At 35.8% G+C, this 17,208-nt stretch overlaps 1 protein-coding gene across 1 annotated transcript; it reads left to right on the top strand.

Moving 5' to 3' along the window:
- The first annotated feature begins 325 nt into the window (after positions 1–325).
- Positions 326–6,385, top strand: gask1b (golgi associated kinase 1B). The gene is made up of 4 exons (XM_065272599.2): positions 326–1,369; positions 2,853–3,067; positions 3,222–3,448; positions 4,914–6,385. Exons 1-4 carry the CDS (start codon positions 550–552, stop codon positions 5,119–5,121), a joined length of 1,470 nt encoding a protein of 489 aa, XP_065128671.1. The 5' UTR covers positions 326–549; the 3' UTR covers positions 5,122–6,385.
- The last annotated feature ends 10,823 nt before the right edge of the window (positions 6,386–17,208 follow it).

Genomic DNA, 17,208 nt, shown 5'->3' with positions numbered 1-17,208 from the left:
GCAAATAGGGTTTTCAGAGTTTAAATGGCTGTTTTGAAACCATATAATACAATATTACCATTTTCACCAATATTTAGATCAGGGATAAATTAAACATGTACAAGTGCGCTAAAATATTTAGTTGCCGTCTTAATTTTTAAAGCATAATCAAATTAGCGTTGTAAGACATTTTTACTGCTTTTAAAATAAGTTGGTAAACTTTTTTAAAACAAGTTTAAATTGCTTACTTTTGATGAGTTAATGTAAAAAAAAAAAACATACGATGACTTATATTTTTTTACCGTGATAAACAAATTGTATTGATTTATTGGCTAAAGGTTGTAGCCTGATCTTGTCGCGTGCCGTACAGTGTGGATGTGGCGGATAAGGGACATGCCAGTTTGGGACTGTTATCTCAGCTGATCTGACACCGGTACAGTTGTCGTCATTCATTTTAGAGTTTGCGCTAAACGGATTTGCGTTTTTGCTATAAACTTAACGCCATTTGACATCGTGACATCCAACATGACACCGTGAATGGAAATTTAATCATGCGCAAAACTCGGTCCAATGGATACATACTCGACCCATTTCGGAAATATCGGGAACTGTCCGATTTATTGGACCATATCGTTTTTGAGAATATGCAACTGTAAGAGATATTCTTCAGTTAGGAAATACTGGATTGTAGCACTTGTGTGCATTTTTTATTTGTTTTTCACTGTACCTCGCACTAACCAAGACAAACATGGTCTCTGGACTGGTGACAGCGTGTATTCCGAGAGTAAAATTGATCAGGACCCTACTGATGGAGTCAGGGGTGAGGATGCAAATGAATCGTTCAGCCCGACACGGTCTAATGTGGTGTATATAACGCTGAAATCTAAAAGGCACAGACCGGCTAATATAAGGGGAACAGTGCGACCAAAACTCCGCAAAAAGAAAGTTAAAGTGAATCTTCGGGACGCACAGGATGGCATACAAGAGAAAACGAATAAGGACCATTCAAACACAAACGACAAATCACGGACATATTTGGGATATTCTGACCGGTTTATTAAAGTGAACAGAGGTGATAACAGTCACCATTCATCGATTAGGATATACAGTCAACGGGCTCCTCCATGGTTCAGCAATGAGGATATCAGCACTATGCGCTTTCTAGCCGATAGTACAATAACGCATTTTGAAAAGGTGACAAGTCGGGGTTCTTCTTTCATTTTATTCAAAAGTGAGACAAACCGCACGCGTGCCAATGAGTGTCACAAATGTAGCGGTGTTGTTAAGCGACCCTTGGACATGAGTGAAGTTTTCGCATTTCATCTGGACAGAGTCTTAGGACTCAACAGGACGTTACCTGCTGTCAGTAGAAGATTTCATTCTCTTGGAGGTAGATTGTTACTTGTTTAGTTATTATATGTTTGTGGTATAATGTTCCATACTGTGTTAGTTTAGCCTGTTACACTGAGCTCTTGAATAATTGATTCTGATTGGTCAGTGGCGACTTCGTTATCAAACAAAACAGCCATGAGAGCACTGCATATTCTTAATGTAGGCTATCACTCAGCTGACTCTTTTCTTATGCCAGTTTGAATGTGTGGATACAATATTCCAAATACAAATTTCATGCCCATTTATTTACTCATGGAGCAAGTAGCTGTGAAAAAGAGATATTGAGCATCCAGACAGGTGTTCCCTAATAAAAAATCCAGCTAAGACCAGTATTAGCTGGTTTTAGCTGGTTTAAGGTGGCGGTCCTGCCAGCATGGCAAAGCTGCAAGCTGGTGGGTCAGCTGGTCTTCCAAGCTGATCCAAGTCCAGCTTAAAAAGTGACCAAAACACAGCTAGACCAGCTTGCTACACCAGCAAAACCAGCTAAAACCAAGCTGGGAGGCCAGCTAAAACCAGCTTATGTTGGTCTTAGCTGGATTTTTCAGTAGGATTATCACAAATTAAACCATGGGGCTGTTGAATGCTTTTTTCTGATTAGTTGAGAAGTGTTCCACATGTGTGCATTATTTTTCTATAAACGCACACCTGACCGGTCAAATGTCAAACTCCGCTTTGTGTCCTGCCATATTAACACCTTGGGTGTGCATTATTTTAGAATAATTCAACGGCCCATCATCCTTACATACAGTAAGCCTCAACAGGGGGATTAGGACCCAGAAAGCATTTTTTCATTTTAAAAGACATTTAATAGGCGTCCGAAACACAGCCCAGATGTCTAAGCAAAAACAAGGCAAAATTTGGTATGTCAGTGTAAATTTAATAGATGATGCAAATAATAAATGAAATGCAGTAAATGAAACCAAACACCCTTGTAGTGCCCATTGACAAAAATGACATGTTGCCATGAGATTGCATTGAATTGAGTGTCATGTATGGTATCCCATACTTAAAATGTTATTTTAACCCATCCCAGTGATGGTGAATACACACACAGAGCAGTGGGCAGCCATTCACTGCAGTGCCAATGGAGCAACTGGGGATATGGTGCCTTGTTCAAGTAGCTTTCTGCCAGTCGTGAGAATCATACCGGCAACATTCGGATTACAAATCATTAACAGATGAGTAATTGAGAAGCATAGTAAGCATCATCGGCCAATATTTCAGTGCACCCCTAAAAATGCAGAAAGTTTTGTGTTAGGGTTAGGTTATTTATATCTAGTGCAATAGAACAATAGAAGTCTATGAAATGTCCTCATTTAGAAAGATAAATATGTGTGTTATAATAAACAATAATTTTACGATTACAAGCCAGACTCTCCAACCAGCTCAATGTACATTTCCCTGCTAGTTGACACAAGTAAATAATCAAACAATTGATGTTGATGGTAATTTACTAAATGCACACACACATTTTTTTTCAGATGGTCAGTCTTGTCCAGTGGTTTTGTGGGATTCTTCTATAAGCCCAATAGTTGATGCAGATCAACCCTCTGAGAGATTGACTTGGGGCTCATACCAAGACTCTCTTAAGCACATGTGCTGGTATAGAGGAGTCGTCCCTAAAGCAGAGTGGAGATGCACCAGCATACATCATCATGAATGGAGCAGGCTGGTAGTCTTTGATTTCCTCCTGCAGGTACTCAGAGTTTTTTAAGTAGTCTACTGTACTGTACTGGATCTTTGTAGAAAAGCAACATTTATTCAGAAAAGCAACTGAATTGTTTTGAATATTTATAACTACATTATTAAACCACAATAACATATTAAAGTAGAATTGGTTTTCTTTTCAGATTTATGGACGCCTAGATAGAAATTGCTGTGGGTTTAAGCCCCGCCCTCAGGACACCTGTGTTAAGCTTGGTCACCATGAAGAATGTAAAGACAAGGATAGGGTAGAGCTGACACACATTTTCCATCGCAAACGTGATCCACACCACCTGGTTTTCTTGAACAACAAGGGCTACTTTGACAGAGATGAAGAAAATCTGAACTTCAAACTCCTAGAAGGGATTAAAGAGTGAGTAACTGCAAGTATAACAATCACAGATAATATTACATTTCAAATATAACCACTTGATCTGTCTTGATCTTCGTTATGCTAATAATGATTCTGTGTCAAGTAACATCAAGTCAAATGTCCTTGAAATTTGGGAGAGCATGTGAGATGCTGTAAATTTTTTGTTCATGCACTCTAAAAGTGTCTTAGTTTCCATATTGTTGTGAAGATGATGGTTAATTGAAAGTCCAAAACTTATAATTTCACACAAATGAAAAAACCTGCAGCAAAACCTTTATTTAGTGATATCCTTATTTGAAAAAAAAAAAAACGCTATAAAATGTAAAAATGCAGAAAGTTTTGTGTTAAGGTTAGGTTATATCTATTGCTCTAAAAGAAAGTCTATGAAATGTCCTCATTTAGATAAATGTGTATTTTAATAAACAATAATTTTAGGCATCTTTATCTGATGTGACATCCTGGTTAATGGGTATTTTAAACTGTGCAGCTGTGTATTCATTACTGTGAGGCCACAAATTTGGACTTTCAGTAAGCCAATACCTCCACAACACCTTTGATGACGTAAGCAACACATACAGTAAACAATCTGACACGTGCCGTCTGATATGGGAATCTGCTGGCATGCTGCTAATGTGATACTTCTGGGGCACGCAAGCACACATGTGCAATACCATAAACCAGAAGAAATGGTTTGCCATTGGTGTGTTTGAGTTTCACAGCTTGTAGACGTCTCTGGACGTTTTCATATCAATATATACAGTTCAGTATTTTATGGTGTGTTTATTTTCCATATTGCTAAATAGTCAGTATTTAGTTATTATTAGTGCACTAATTATTTTTTTAAACGCATTTAAAAGTGCTATTCATGAAAACTCATGTACACTCTTAAAACGAATGTGTTAAATTAACACATCTTGTGTCTAGTTAAGGACAACACATCTAGTGTGTTGTCCTTAATTTAACACATCTCTGTGTTATTTTTGGAACAACACACGTTGTGTTGTTTTAACACATCTTGTGTTGTCCCTTTAATTTTTTATGAACTTAAATGACACATAATGTGTTAAAAACAACACATAATGTGTTAAATATTTTAACACAAAATAATGTGTTAAAATTAACACATCCTGGATGTGTTAATTTTAACACACTGTTTTGTGTTAAACTATTTAACACATTATGTGTTATTTTTAACACATTATGTGTCATTTCGTGTTGATTTTGAGTTCATATAAATAAAAGGGACAACACAAGATGTGTTAAAATAACACAAAGTGTGTTGTTCCAAAAATAACACAGAGATGTGTTAAATTAAGGACAACACACTAGATGTGTTGTCCTTAACTAGACACAAGATGTGTTAATTTAACACATTTGTTTTAAGAGTGTAAGATGAAGTCATACTGTAAATGAAGATGCATTGTATGGAACTGTATTTTAATATGCTTACAATATTCTTTATCAGGTTACCCGATCAGTCCATATCAGTGTTGAGGTCTCAACGTCTCAGGGAAAAGCTTTTGCAGTCACTGTTCCTAGATCAGCAGTACTGGGAGAGTCAGGGTGGCCGTCAAGGCATTGAAAAACTCATAGACGTAATTGAGAGAAGAGCCAAAGTTTTGCTCACCTACATTAATGCCCATGGGATTAAAGTAGTTCCTATGAACTCTTGATGGAGCGTAAATGTGAAATGTTTTGTTTTCTAATAAATGTTTTCACCAGCTTTATATGCCAATGAAGACAGTCAAAACCCTATGCACTTCAAAACGGAATAGTATTGTAAAAGCTGTTCTTGTTTTGCCCTTTTGTCTGTATTCCACTGATATGTTTCAAATGATGTGTTTTGGAAGTGTCCTAGATTTATTTTTCACATTAAGAACATATTAACCATAGCCTTGACCCCACATATTGCACTTCCCATGCTCTACCCAAGTCTAAAGCTATTTTTGACACCACTGACATTCCACAAGGAGCTGTAAATGATATTAGCAGTTACGTCAACCTCCTACACATTCAGACACCTAACAAGACTTCCTCCGCCAACAAAAATCCCATTCTCTACATGTCAGCAAAACTGATGCAATGTTTTAAATGATTGACAGGCAGACTGTCAGGCAGAATGTCTTGGTTGACTAAATAACAGATTCTTAACAACAGATGTGTTCACGCTGTTTACAAAGCATTGACTGTTTGCAAAGACAGATGGTTTTATTTAGGGCATCTGCCCTGATATCTGTCTAGTAGTGGAGACATTTCTTGCATGCTATATTATAAAAAGTCTACAGTCCCTACTCCTGGTGTAATCAGTGCATTTTTGTTATTAGTTTCATTCAGATGGTAAATGTCTTCAGCAATACAGCTTTTTGCTATAATCAATCAGTGTGTCATATTCATGTGTTCTGTCGGCTGTTACCATGGTGATGACTGTGTTTCATACTGTTGGTTCCAGCATCAGTGTTAAATGAATCTGGTAATTGCACTTGTGTTCGTTTATAGGAGTTTATCATCATAAAGATGGTGAATTACTATTTACACATTTTCTTATGAAAAGGCAGTGTTAATGTTCTTAAAAGTGTTTGGTAATCATGATTGTAATTTTGTTAGTGTTATGTTTTTGTAAAAACTAATAAATAAAAGTGTTTTATACTATCCCATTTAAAATTGTAATGCAGAGAATAGAGAACATAATGGATTTTAATGATAATATTTGTGGGTCATTTTATAATTGCAAATATATCATATCTGTGGGATATTTTTATCTATATAAAGCAGCAATGCTTATTTTTCTTGTACAAAAATATATTTTTCCCAATTACACAAAAAGCACATACAACCCTGATGTTCATTTGTCTAATTTTGTAAAGTTGCTCATTCAGTTTTGTATTTAAAATCTGTATGACAATTAGCTCTTATATAAATATATTGTTATTATGTTTTGCTCGTTTCCTATTGTGTTCTTCAAAAATGTGTTCATTCATTGTGTTAATTCATTGTGTTTATTTGGTAAAAAAATTTTTTTTATTGAAATGCTTATTTGTTATATTGTTTAAAAAATATTATCAGTTAAAGGAACACGTTAACTTTTGGGGACTTTTGGACCCACCGCTAGCTTAGCTTAGCATAAAGACTGGAAGTAAATGGCTCAAGGTAGTATACTGCTCCTAATAAGTGACAAAATAATGCCAACATTTTTCTATTTATATGTTGTGATTTGTATAGTCACAGCGTGTACAAATAAAAAGGTCATACTATATGAGACACATTTGCTCGCATCACTCTGCCCAAGTAGCAGTGCTTCTCCTTATGAGAATATATAGTTCCCAGTATGTACTGTATACGGTTAAAATATGTCTCTTTCTCATATACCTTGTTATTTGTACATGTTGTGACTATACAAATCACAACATAAAAATAGGAAAATGTTGGCATTATTTTGTCACATATGGGATCAGTATGCTAGCTGGAGCCATTTACTTCCAGTCTTTGTGCTAAGCTAGGCTAACAGTGGGTGCGTCAGACAGAGTTATGGCACACACAGAGACGAAAAGGTATGTGTGGACTTATCTAACTCTGGGGGATACGGTGAATACGTCCCAAAAAGTCGGCATGTTCCTTTAAGTACCCACTAGCGAAACCCCCTTCAAAAAGGAATGGTTTCTCTAAAATTCACATGATTTGGATATTGTGATTTAATTTCCTTTAGAAGCATATTGATGAAAAATATGTCCTCTCCTTTCCCCCAAATATTAACTCATTATCAACCACGTTATACAAGTATATTAGTCAACATTTGAAATGGATCAAAAAGTTAATCAAAGTTGTCCCAAGACAAGAACGGTATTGTTTAAAATTTTGAGACAACTTTTATAAAAGGTTTTGATCCAATTCAAATGTTGACTAGTGTATTATTTTTGCAAATGTAACAAGACATTTGAAAATGTACAGTATTTCAAAACACAGCATGTTCAGTTCAACCCAGGTGAAAAAGTAGTACACTTCCATAGTGTACTTAAAGTGCTTTATTTTCGAACACTAATTTTGTACTTAATATACTAAAAAGTCATCTTTAGTACTTCTTAAGATGTTCTTAAAATCATCTAAGTGAACTTCACTGTGCTATTTTGAGACACCATGAATATGAACTAAAATGCATTTTTAACATACTATCTCTGTATTAAAAAATGTATTTACTCAACACTTGAATTAAACTTGAACTCAACTTTCATACAAAGATGGGTTCAAGTTTACTAAAAGTGGTATCTAAATACATTTTTTAAATACATTTTTAGCACATTTTAGTTCATATTTATGGTGTCTCAAAATAGCACAGTGAAGTACACTTAGATGATTTTAAGAACATCTTAAGAAGTACTAAAGATGAATTTTTAGTATATTAAGTACAAAATTAGTGTGCGAAAATAAAGCACTTTAAGTACACTATGGAAGTGTACTACTTTTTCACCTGGGAAGGCTTGAGTATAGGCCCAAAATGTCAATTGTGTTACCCAGTGAAAGTAACATAGTAGACAATAGCAAATATAGACATTTAAGTCAAGTGTTGTTTGAACAATAAATTAAAATTGATTTCCAAGATAAAAAAAATGAAAGGAGTTACTTAACACTGGTCGAGCAGTCATTTACAAAGTTAGTTAACTGCAGTAATATTTCAAATTGATAGTTTTTGGTTCTGTCCTCTATTCACTGTGGACCTGATCTGCTCTTCTGTTCATTCATCTATATATTGACCACAGCAATATTTTAGTTTAAATGCAGCTGTCTGTGTTTCTTTGCTCTCCCTTTAATTTGTGTTTTGGTTTGCCAGACAGACAGTCCTCTGTGCCCAAGTAACTCCCTTTTGAAAGAAGTAAAGTGAACTACAGAAACACCACACAAACATGCACACACAAGGACTCTTTTATGAACATTAAAATGCTTAATGTTTGGCAGAACTACACTGACTTCAGTTCAGATTAATCTGTTCTCCATGCTTATTGGACTTGTTGTGTCTTGCCACACTCCCAGACCAAATTCACAGTGTTAAATTGCTTCTCCTCATCTGCATCAATTGCTCATGTTTGCAATTTCATTTTTCATAAAGCAGATGTTTTCTTAAATCTCATGCTTCACGGATCTCCAAACGTATGTAAATCAAATTTTTTCTTCACTGTACTAGCACAAGCAAGTACTGTTGAGTGACTTTTTTTATTACTGATTTGAATGTATGTCCCTCCCTGATATATAGAAGAGGAATAAAGAAACTATTGAGATCTGATTTGACATATGACCTCATTTTATTCCAGTTCCTCTCTGTAACATGCAACATTTAATTTCCTCCGTTGTCCTTTCACTTTCAGTAGTTGAGTTCATTTTATGAACATTTCATATTACCAAAAAGAAGGTCTCTCTCTCTCTCTCTCTCTCTCTCTCTCTCTCTCTCTCTCTCTCTCTCTCTCTCTCTCTCTCTCTCTCTCTCTCTCTCAGCTTAGCCAAACTTGGAAAGACAGCTGAACATCTAATTCTACATACTTTCCCATGCTATTTCATGCTTTTGTGTAACTGTAGCGCACCGAACAGTTAACTTTTTTGTGAGCAGAATTTAATCATAAGTCGTATCAACTTAACATGCATCATTTTACTGATGTTTACTAAACATCGCCTACACAGTAGCATTAAATCTTCCTTATTTGGTCCATTTGCTTCCATTCCAAAGCGTGCTCTTTTTTCCTTTTGCTGTTGCTATGACAACATCTCACGTGGGTGGTAGACAGAAGTATTTGGGTTTGTTCAGGTCTGAAATCATAAAGATTAGACAACAAAACAAAAGCTCATACCATTGGTCAAAAGAGTAGGTCTCTAGACATAACAACAGCACATTTGCCACCCCCTCAACATCTCTGAGAGATGAGTCTTGCTCAACATTATTATGCTCATGTGAAGCCAAAAATTGAAAAAAATGAAACAGATGGTTGAGGAAAAGAGAATCAAATGTCTCTCATATGGAAAGGCTACCACACATTAGGGCATGTTGTAACCTGAAAATGCACTTTGTGATGAGATAAAGGATGCTTTCAATTGTGCCACGGCTGAGGTTTGTCGAGCTGCATGGTGGTCATAGGTTTTTAGCTTGGAAGGGAATGATGCTATCTGTGTGTGAAACAGCACAACATGCCTGAGGCAGGCAGCCAAGATTTTTGCAATTGTTCCGTTAACTTTGTCTAAAATAATCTCTCTTTAGGGACCATGTGCAGCTGTCAGGTTTATCAATATGATTCAAGATGTTGAATTTTTCCCTTACCGTATATAATCAAGTATGGACGTTTATTAGTATGGGAATAAGTTAGGTCCCATTCTTTTGGTGTTTTTGAAGCTTTGATTGTGTTTACAGTGCGTAATATAACATGTGTTCATGTTTCACGTGTAAAAAGGCAGTATTTACTTATCTGTATAGCACTGTTTTCACTGTCCTCAAAACTGGCTGATGTCTATGAAGTCCCTCCTTCAGAAATACGTAATGAGTTCTGATTGTGTAGTTTGTTTAGTGTGTTGTGATTCGATAGCAGCTTAGCTTGCCGTTAGCTTAGCTGGCGACTGACGTATTCCTGTGGGCGGAGTTTAGTCAAAAAACTGTTCTAGTGACGTCATTAAAGCAGGAAGTAGAGGACTGTAGTCCAAACCGTCCGTTCGCTGTAGGCTTTGAAAGGCTAATTCGCCTAGAAGTGAACTTTGAGCTTAATCGTTTTACAGGTATTATTTATGCTATTACAGCAACATTACACAATAACTAGGGTTTAAAAAATGGAATCATGAAGAATGTGACCTTTAAAGGAATAGGAATTTTGCCATTTATTAATTGTGAAACTTTTTTTATAACCATATCTGATTTGAGAGCCATGATGGAGTGGAAGACTTTTGGTACAGATTTGTAATGCATGCAAACAAATTGTGTGGACATAGAGTCGTGTAAATACTGACCTGATGACAGGAGGGTAAGCATATAAAGACAGAATTTTCATTGGCTGACTATGCCTATAAGAGTTCTTTCCATCATATTGTCGCCCGTCCATGTCCCTCCCTCTCTTAAACTACCGTGGCTCCCTTTGTCTGCCTGACAGGAATGCACATGGAACAAAGAGTTAAATAAGCTATGCGTGTGAGATTATGATGTGTGCATGTTAGTCTGTGTTTGCGTGTGAGAGAAAGAGAATAGCCACTGGCATGTTGACAGAAGCTTTCTCTAAAGCTGTCTCTGTGTTTAGCGTTAACTCTACATGAGAACTAGATTAGTGAACCAGCACACTTCATTTGGTCACTGTGTGGGTATAAAAAGCAAGTCAGAGTCTACAGTAAGCCTCGCATTGGCGTCTGAGCTGCTGTTCGATATAAATGTGCATTGCTTAGTTATGAGGAACCTCCAGTATGTCATTGCAATAAATATAGATGTGACACAATGGATCAGTTTAGAATGTGTTGAAGATAGAAATAGTTCGGTAGGGCCACAATGATATTTTTAAGCCTCTAACTCGGTGTTTCTGTGGGTCGCAGCTTAAAATGTGAGTCCCATTGCCACATCAGTTGAGAACCAATGCTCTAAAAAGCACACAAAGTGGAAAAAGCCGAATTTGCCATTACAAAATGTCCTTACTAGGTAAACAAATTAAAAACTAAGTCATGTGTTGCACACTCACGGAAAGTCGTGTTATAATTTAATTAATTTATTCGTGTCCATGGCATGAAATGCAGCTTTTTGCGTGCCTTGATCATGAATGTCTTTTTCGTGTCACTCGAACAAATTTTTATAAATACTTTTTGTGTCGACTTTCTTTTTCGTTTCATTTTATACATTGTTTTCTTTTAGTTTTTTTTCCTATTTTCTTAACATTGTCGCTTGGGATTGAGGTTAGAGTCACTTTCTGTTACATTTTTTTACATCATAACCCAAACCCCAACTCCAGGTGAGAATGGTTTTAAAAGTGGAATAAATTTTTTTAGAAACCAATACATTAAACTACATCTTAACCCAAACCCCAAATCTAACCCTAACCCCAAGCGACAATGATTTAAAAATTGCGAAAACAATACATAAAATGACACAAAAAAAACTATTTATAGAAATTCGTGCTGAGTGGCACAAAAAAGACATTCGTGCTCAAGGCAAAAAAACGAAATTTCGTGCTATGGACACACAAAAATTAATCAAATTTTTTGTGACTATAACAGACTTTCCGTGAGATCATTTTGCAGACAACAATGCCCATTGTAACTCAGCAGACAGGCATTTACTTGTGGGAAATGTATTTAGAAATGTTTAAGCATACTCATGTCTTTATTTGCCTACTGAAGTCGAGATGTAATTATAACTACATTATGTTATGTTTAACCACAGTCAGTTTCCATGAATGTCTACATTGCTGGTTAGCTGACTTGTTTATAGAGCTAACGTTTTATAGGCATGTCCTGAAATGGCTAATGTACACTGGCATGCAAATCCTTTACTTATTGTATCAGTTGATTTAGTTTCAGCTGAAGTAACAGCTCATAAAAAATGCATGTCAAGTTTAGAGGGTGTCTATTTAGGAGCTGAAATATATCCAGGACTGAAACAGTGTGTAAATCAAGACCCAAGACAGCTGCTGGACATTAAACACAAACTGATGTTGGAACATCAAAAATGTAAATTGTACCAACAGAAGCTGTGCATCTATGTTAAGCCTCAGAGTTCATGGAAGGCAAAAGGCATAATTTGATATACGAGCATCGCATTATCACTGAGAGCCTATACATAACTTGTATTCATATGTTTGCCGATGTTTTTTGGCTTTTCTGTTATCTAGCGTTGGTCGTTACAGGAATAAATACATTTTTTATGTATGCAATGTTAAATAATGAAAACAAATACAAAAGTTTAATGCTGGTATGCTTTAAGAACAAATCACGCACTTCTACAGCTTTTTCCTTTTAATCATTCTGGAATGATCTTCTGGGAAATGACCAGAGCAGGAAGACAAACAGGAATGGGCAGCCCAGAGCAAACAGCCAGCTAATGTGGCAGGATGGACCAGAGACAGAGAGGCAAAAACTTCATTCCTAAAGTTCAACGTCATCTGAAGGCAAGAGGGACTGGCAGTAGATCTCAGTTTAGTCATTTTTAACTTAACCTTTTCCTCTCTTTCTCTGTGTTAACATTGTTTGCAAGCCAGGAAATTGTAAATCTGATGATGGAAAAAAAATATTTTTAATTATGTGTCCAGCAATCCTTATTTTGTAAGAAAATCCAATTGAGCAATATGAACATTCAGCTCCACCTTCTCATACACTGTACAGTACACAGGGATACCTTCAAGCAAAAAAAAAGAATGTCCTGTTGAGTTTTTAACTCTACTGTTTTTTCTAAATATCTAATTAGTTTTGTTTATACTACAGTAGTACAACAGTAGTGACAAGAAAGTAAAAAAAATAAATAAATAAGTTCAAAACACCCTGAGTGGATGTTGTCTGGCAATTCATTGAATTTGAACTGCATACAAAGATCGCACATGTCTATTAATTCAAAGTTCGCTTGTCCAATATGAAACTCTAGTGCCATCTACTGTCTAAGATATACAGGTCTATGGCAAGCATCTTTTTGTACAGTATTTTATGAGATGATTGTTTCTAAATATAGCAAAACATAATTATCTTAAATATTAAATGCATGCATTAATTATTGATGTAGTTTAAGATTAACATTACCAACACCAATGAAGTTAATTCACTAAATGATACTTGAGGGCATAGCCTAAATAAATTATATCAAGCAAAACATATCATCTAAGTCTGTGATTGCAAAAAAATAATGTAAAAATATGAGAACCTAAAAATAAATAATAAGGCTTTACTGGCACATTGTACAAGTCTTCAGCTGAGGTTTAACCTCCTAAGACCCGAGCTTTGGTTTGGCTTGCATTTTAGATTTCTTACAGCTTTTTGAACCAATATATATATATATATATATATATATATATATATATATATATATATATATATATATAAAACCAAATATTTTTCTTTGAACATGAACCAGCGTAATTGTCCACATTTGTGTACCAATATTTGTGTACCCACAAACAGGTTGCAGTTATACAGAAATTAGTATTATGGTGCAAACAACAAAAAAATTAGTTTAAAATAAGTTTGTCTGTCTTTGTGTTTTATCTTTCCCTTTCCTCTTCTCCTCTCCTGCTGTGAAACAGTCATCAAAAGCTGGATACCACAACTATTCACGCATCATCTTTGTGAGGAGGAATTTGCACTTGACTGGTTCCCGTAGCAACCGTCTCACTGCTGGATTCTGTGGGTTCCTGTGCTGATTCTCGTTACAGCCCACTGTTCTCGTGGACACTGTGTGCTGTTAGCAGCTCTTTCCAGCAGTTAATGAATCAGCATCAAATAGACATGAAAGCAAATATGCTCAAAACAAGGTTACAAAGTATGTTGCCTCCTGTTTTTGCTCTGTATGATATTGTTTGCATTGTGATTTGAGGGACTCTCCAGTGGGTTGGCAAATGCTGGGCCAAGAGTTTGAACCTCAGAAGTCCCCTCCAATTTTAATAGACGTGAATATGGTCTGCTGGGTGCTGATAGTGAAAAACTGTCAGTTGCTAAAAAGGCTTGCGAAGCTGGTCACTGTTTTTTATTAAAGATGGGGAAAACAAGAAATATCACACTTCTATGTCAGCTTACAGGAGCTGTGATTGAATGCCACCATCTCCATAAAAACTGTGTTATAGCACTGGGTGTTAAAATGTGTGTTTTATTATCATCCATTAAAGCCTATGCAAAGATTAAAAATTTTAACGACTGATTATGCTTTTATGAGTTTAGAGGATTTGATAATAGAAAGAAGAAGAAAATGTGTTCAATAAAAATAGAAACGTTGTAAAGTTTCAGACAATATTAAGTTTAATTGTAAGCCATTGTAAGTTTTTTGAGAGGATTAAGGAAGGGAACATTTAAACCAACAATGGCGTTTAGATTCTAACAGCTTTTCATTTAGGATGAGTCAGGTAAAAGGCATGAACCTTTGTTTAATATGGAAGTTTATACATTCAAGAAATAGTTAAACTTAAAACTAGTTTGAATTTTCTATGAGTCATCAGATTGAAGGACATTCTGTGCAACAGAAGTCAACTTTTGGTTTGACTCATTTATCAAAAAGAGCCTTATTCACAATCACACAACAAGAGAATGCCAACTGGAGCTGAATATTCCGCCTATACTCTATACGCTTTTCTGCTTCTGGGTTATTTTTTACTTGCAACGGCTTCAAAGACATGAATTTTTGTAAAGCTGCGTCACACAACATTGTGAACTATGTAGGCTATGTGATAGACATATATGGGGAAGAGCTTAAATCCAAAAGCCGGTAAACGACACCTCAGTTAAAAATGAGACCAAATGCATGCATTATATGTTTGTCAAATACTTTAGCTTCAAATCCACTTAATTCCATCCTCAGGCCATACAGAAATACTGCTTTGTTGGCAGAATCCTTTAAACACCACAATGATTTTCAGCAAAGACCTCTAAGTGCACAGAAGAATAAATGGCTGAACGACGGCATATCTACGTCATGGTGCAAGTTTTTTTAAGTTACAGGAGATTTACTGAATATATTAGGATATTGACTTAATATTTAAGCCTTTTACCTTTATTCAAAAAGGACTTTTTTAGAAGTGAAAAATTTTGCATGTACTTACAGCAAAAAACAGTCAAATTTGTTGAATGGAATGGCTAAAGTGGCATTTGTGAAAATAATTTTTTAAGAAAAACTTAATTTTAAAAGAAAATGTTTTTAGACAGAGATATATTTTTGCTGTGGTCAGTAACTCACAAGTGTGGTCTATCAATACCAGGTGAAATTTTGAAAAATGTAAAACGACTTGTATAATTTCGACGAGTATAATTTCACTTTGAACATAAGTAGGGCATTGTTACTTTTGACCCCTGTCAACTGGGACGAAAGTAACACACAGTTGGGTCAAAAGTAGCACACCAGAACAATATAGATTTTTGTGTTACACTTGTTTTTAGTAAATATGACTATGACCTTGTTTATATGTAAATGCAAACATATTTTGTCATTTATCTTTGCAAAAAATAATGTAATTAAATTTTTATTTAAAATTTCAGTTTTATCAAATGTTTCAAAAGAAACCTAGTACAAACTTGAATTTTAGAAAAAACATTTTTAACAATTTGAACACTATGAAAATTTAATTAAATTAGAATAATATTTTCAACATGCAACAGTATTAGCAGCGGGACAAAAGTAACAGGTGTTACTCTCGTCCGACAGGAACTCCAGGGGCCTCATTTATCAACAGTGCGTAGAAAATGTTCTATATTTGTACCTACGAATGAAATTTAGAATGTGCCTAAGTACAAAAAAATCGGGATTTATCAAACGTGCGCACGGGGTTCGTACGCACATCAGTAAGTAATCCTTGATGATAAATCCCACTTGTTCTTAAGCACTATGCTCGTGCACGTTCATGGTCATTTGCATTCCGAAACGCCTCCAATGAACCATATATGGTGACAACACCTCCCGTTATAAGTCACGTGGTTGTGCTTTTCCCTCATCGAAATAATGGCAAAGAGAGCGTAAAAGAGGAACTTTACAGACACAGAAATTGAGTTACTGGTGGATGAGGTTAATAACACATCTGTTTGGTTCACTTAGTACGGGAGGAATGACTAACAAAAGAAAACAAATCTGCATGGGAACATGTTACCAGTGAGTTTAATTCCGTTGGGTATGAGAACACTTCTAGAAATAAAAAAGTGGTTTGACATTAAATTATTAGCCAAAAAAAAAACCGCGTCACAGCACACCGACGTGAAATCTGTAGGAGGACAGACAATGACAGAACTTTCCTTGGACAGCCGCATAACCAGCATCATCGGTGCGATCTCTGAAAACGCGCTCCCGGCGGAATGGATGATTTGCCAAGTCTTCCAATAATGCAAGATAAGCCACTGTTTTAAGCATTTGACGGAGCTTTCTTATAAAGGGTTAGACACTAATTTCATTAATTAACTTCAATACTGATTTGCAGTTACTTTATTAACAGTAATCATTTTTAACACCTGGGGGTGGATAATAAATAGACAAAGTGTTCTTTTAACCCTGGGGATGGACGGTCCTGTGTAGTATCGCTATTCTACCACTAGATGCTCTGCGTACGCATACTCCGAGGTGTGCGTATATTTACACACATTTCTACGTATATGTGCAATTTGATAAATTCCACACTTTGCGTAAAACTGTTCCTACGCACACTTTACGCACACTTCTGTTCGTACGCACGCTTGATAAATGAGGCCCCTGACATTTAAACCTGATTTACTTTTATTTTGAAAAACTCTGAGAAGGAAAACTTCAGGATGTGTTACATAAACCTTAGATTGATCAGTACTTTAACACATGAAACGAGAAACACATTAAAAAAAAATGACTGTCAGGACTTACCATGGCTTTCCGGACCTAGACACGCAAAACGGTGAGTAAATAACGCGATATTTGAAAGTTCTGTCAAGGGTTATGTCCTAAAGATGCTGTTATAGTTTGGGATGCATATGTTATCAGGGCTCGGTAAAAATCGCTTTGTTACTTTCGCCCCGGTTCTCTTCTACTGACTAACCTTTTCATCACCATTAATGTGACATTACTGAACCTAAACATAAGAGCCTGATAAAAAAAATGCTAATTTACAGGAAAA

This window comes from Paramisgurnus dabryanus, chromosome 16, assembly GCF_030506205.2.
Source record: "Paramisgurnus dabryanus chromosome 16, PD_genome_1.1, whole genome shotgun sequence".
In the NCBI taxonomy this organism is placed as follows: Eukaryota; Metazoa; Chordata; class Actinopteri; order Cypriniformes; family Cobitidae; genus Paramisgurnus; species Paramisgurnus dabryanus.
This window is presented reverse-complemented; position numbering and strand designations above follow the sequence as displayed.

What these genes read in the sequence shown, in the direction of transcription:
- gask1b (XM_065272599.2), top strand. Translation starts at nt 550, where the DNA reads ATGGATACATACTCGACCCATTTCGGAAATATCGGGAACTGTCCGATT. An exon ending in AAGATTTCATTCTCTTGGAG is followed by an intron (nt 1,370 to 2,852) that starts GTAGATTGTTAC and finishes ATTTTTTTTCAG; the next exon opens with ATGGTCAGTCTTGTCCAGTG. An exon ending in CTCCTAGAAGGGATTAAAGA is followed by an intron (nt 3,449 to 4,913) that starts GTGAGTAACTGC and finishes ATTCTTTATCAG; the next exon opens with GTTACCCGATCAGTCCATAT.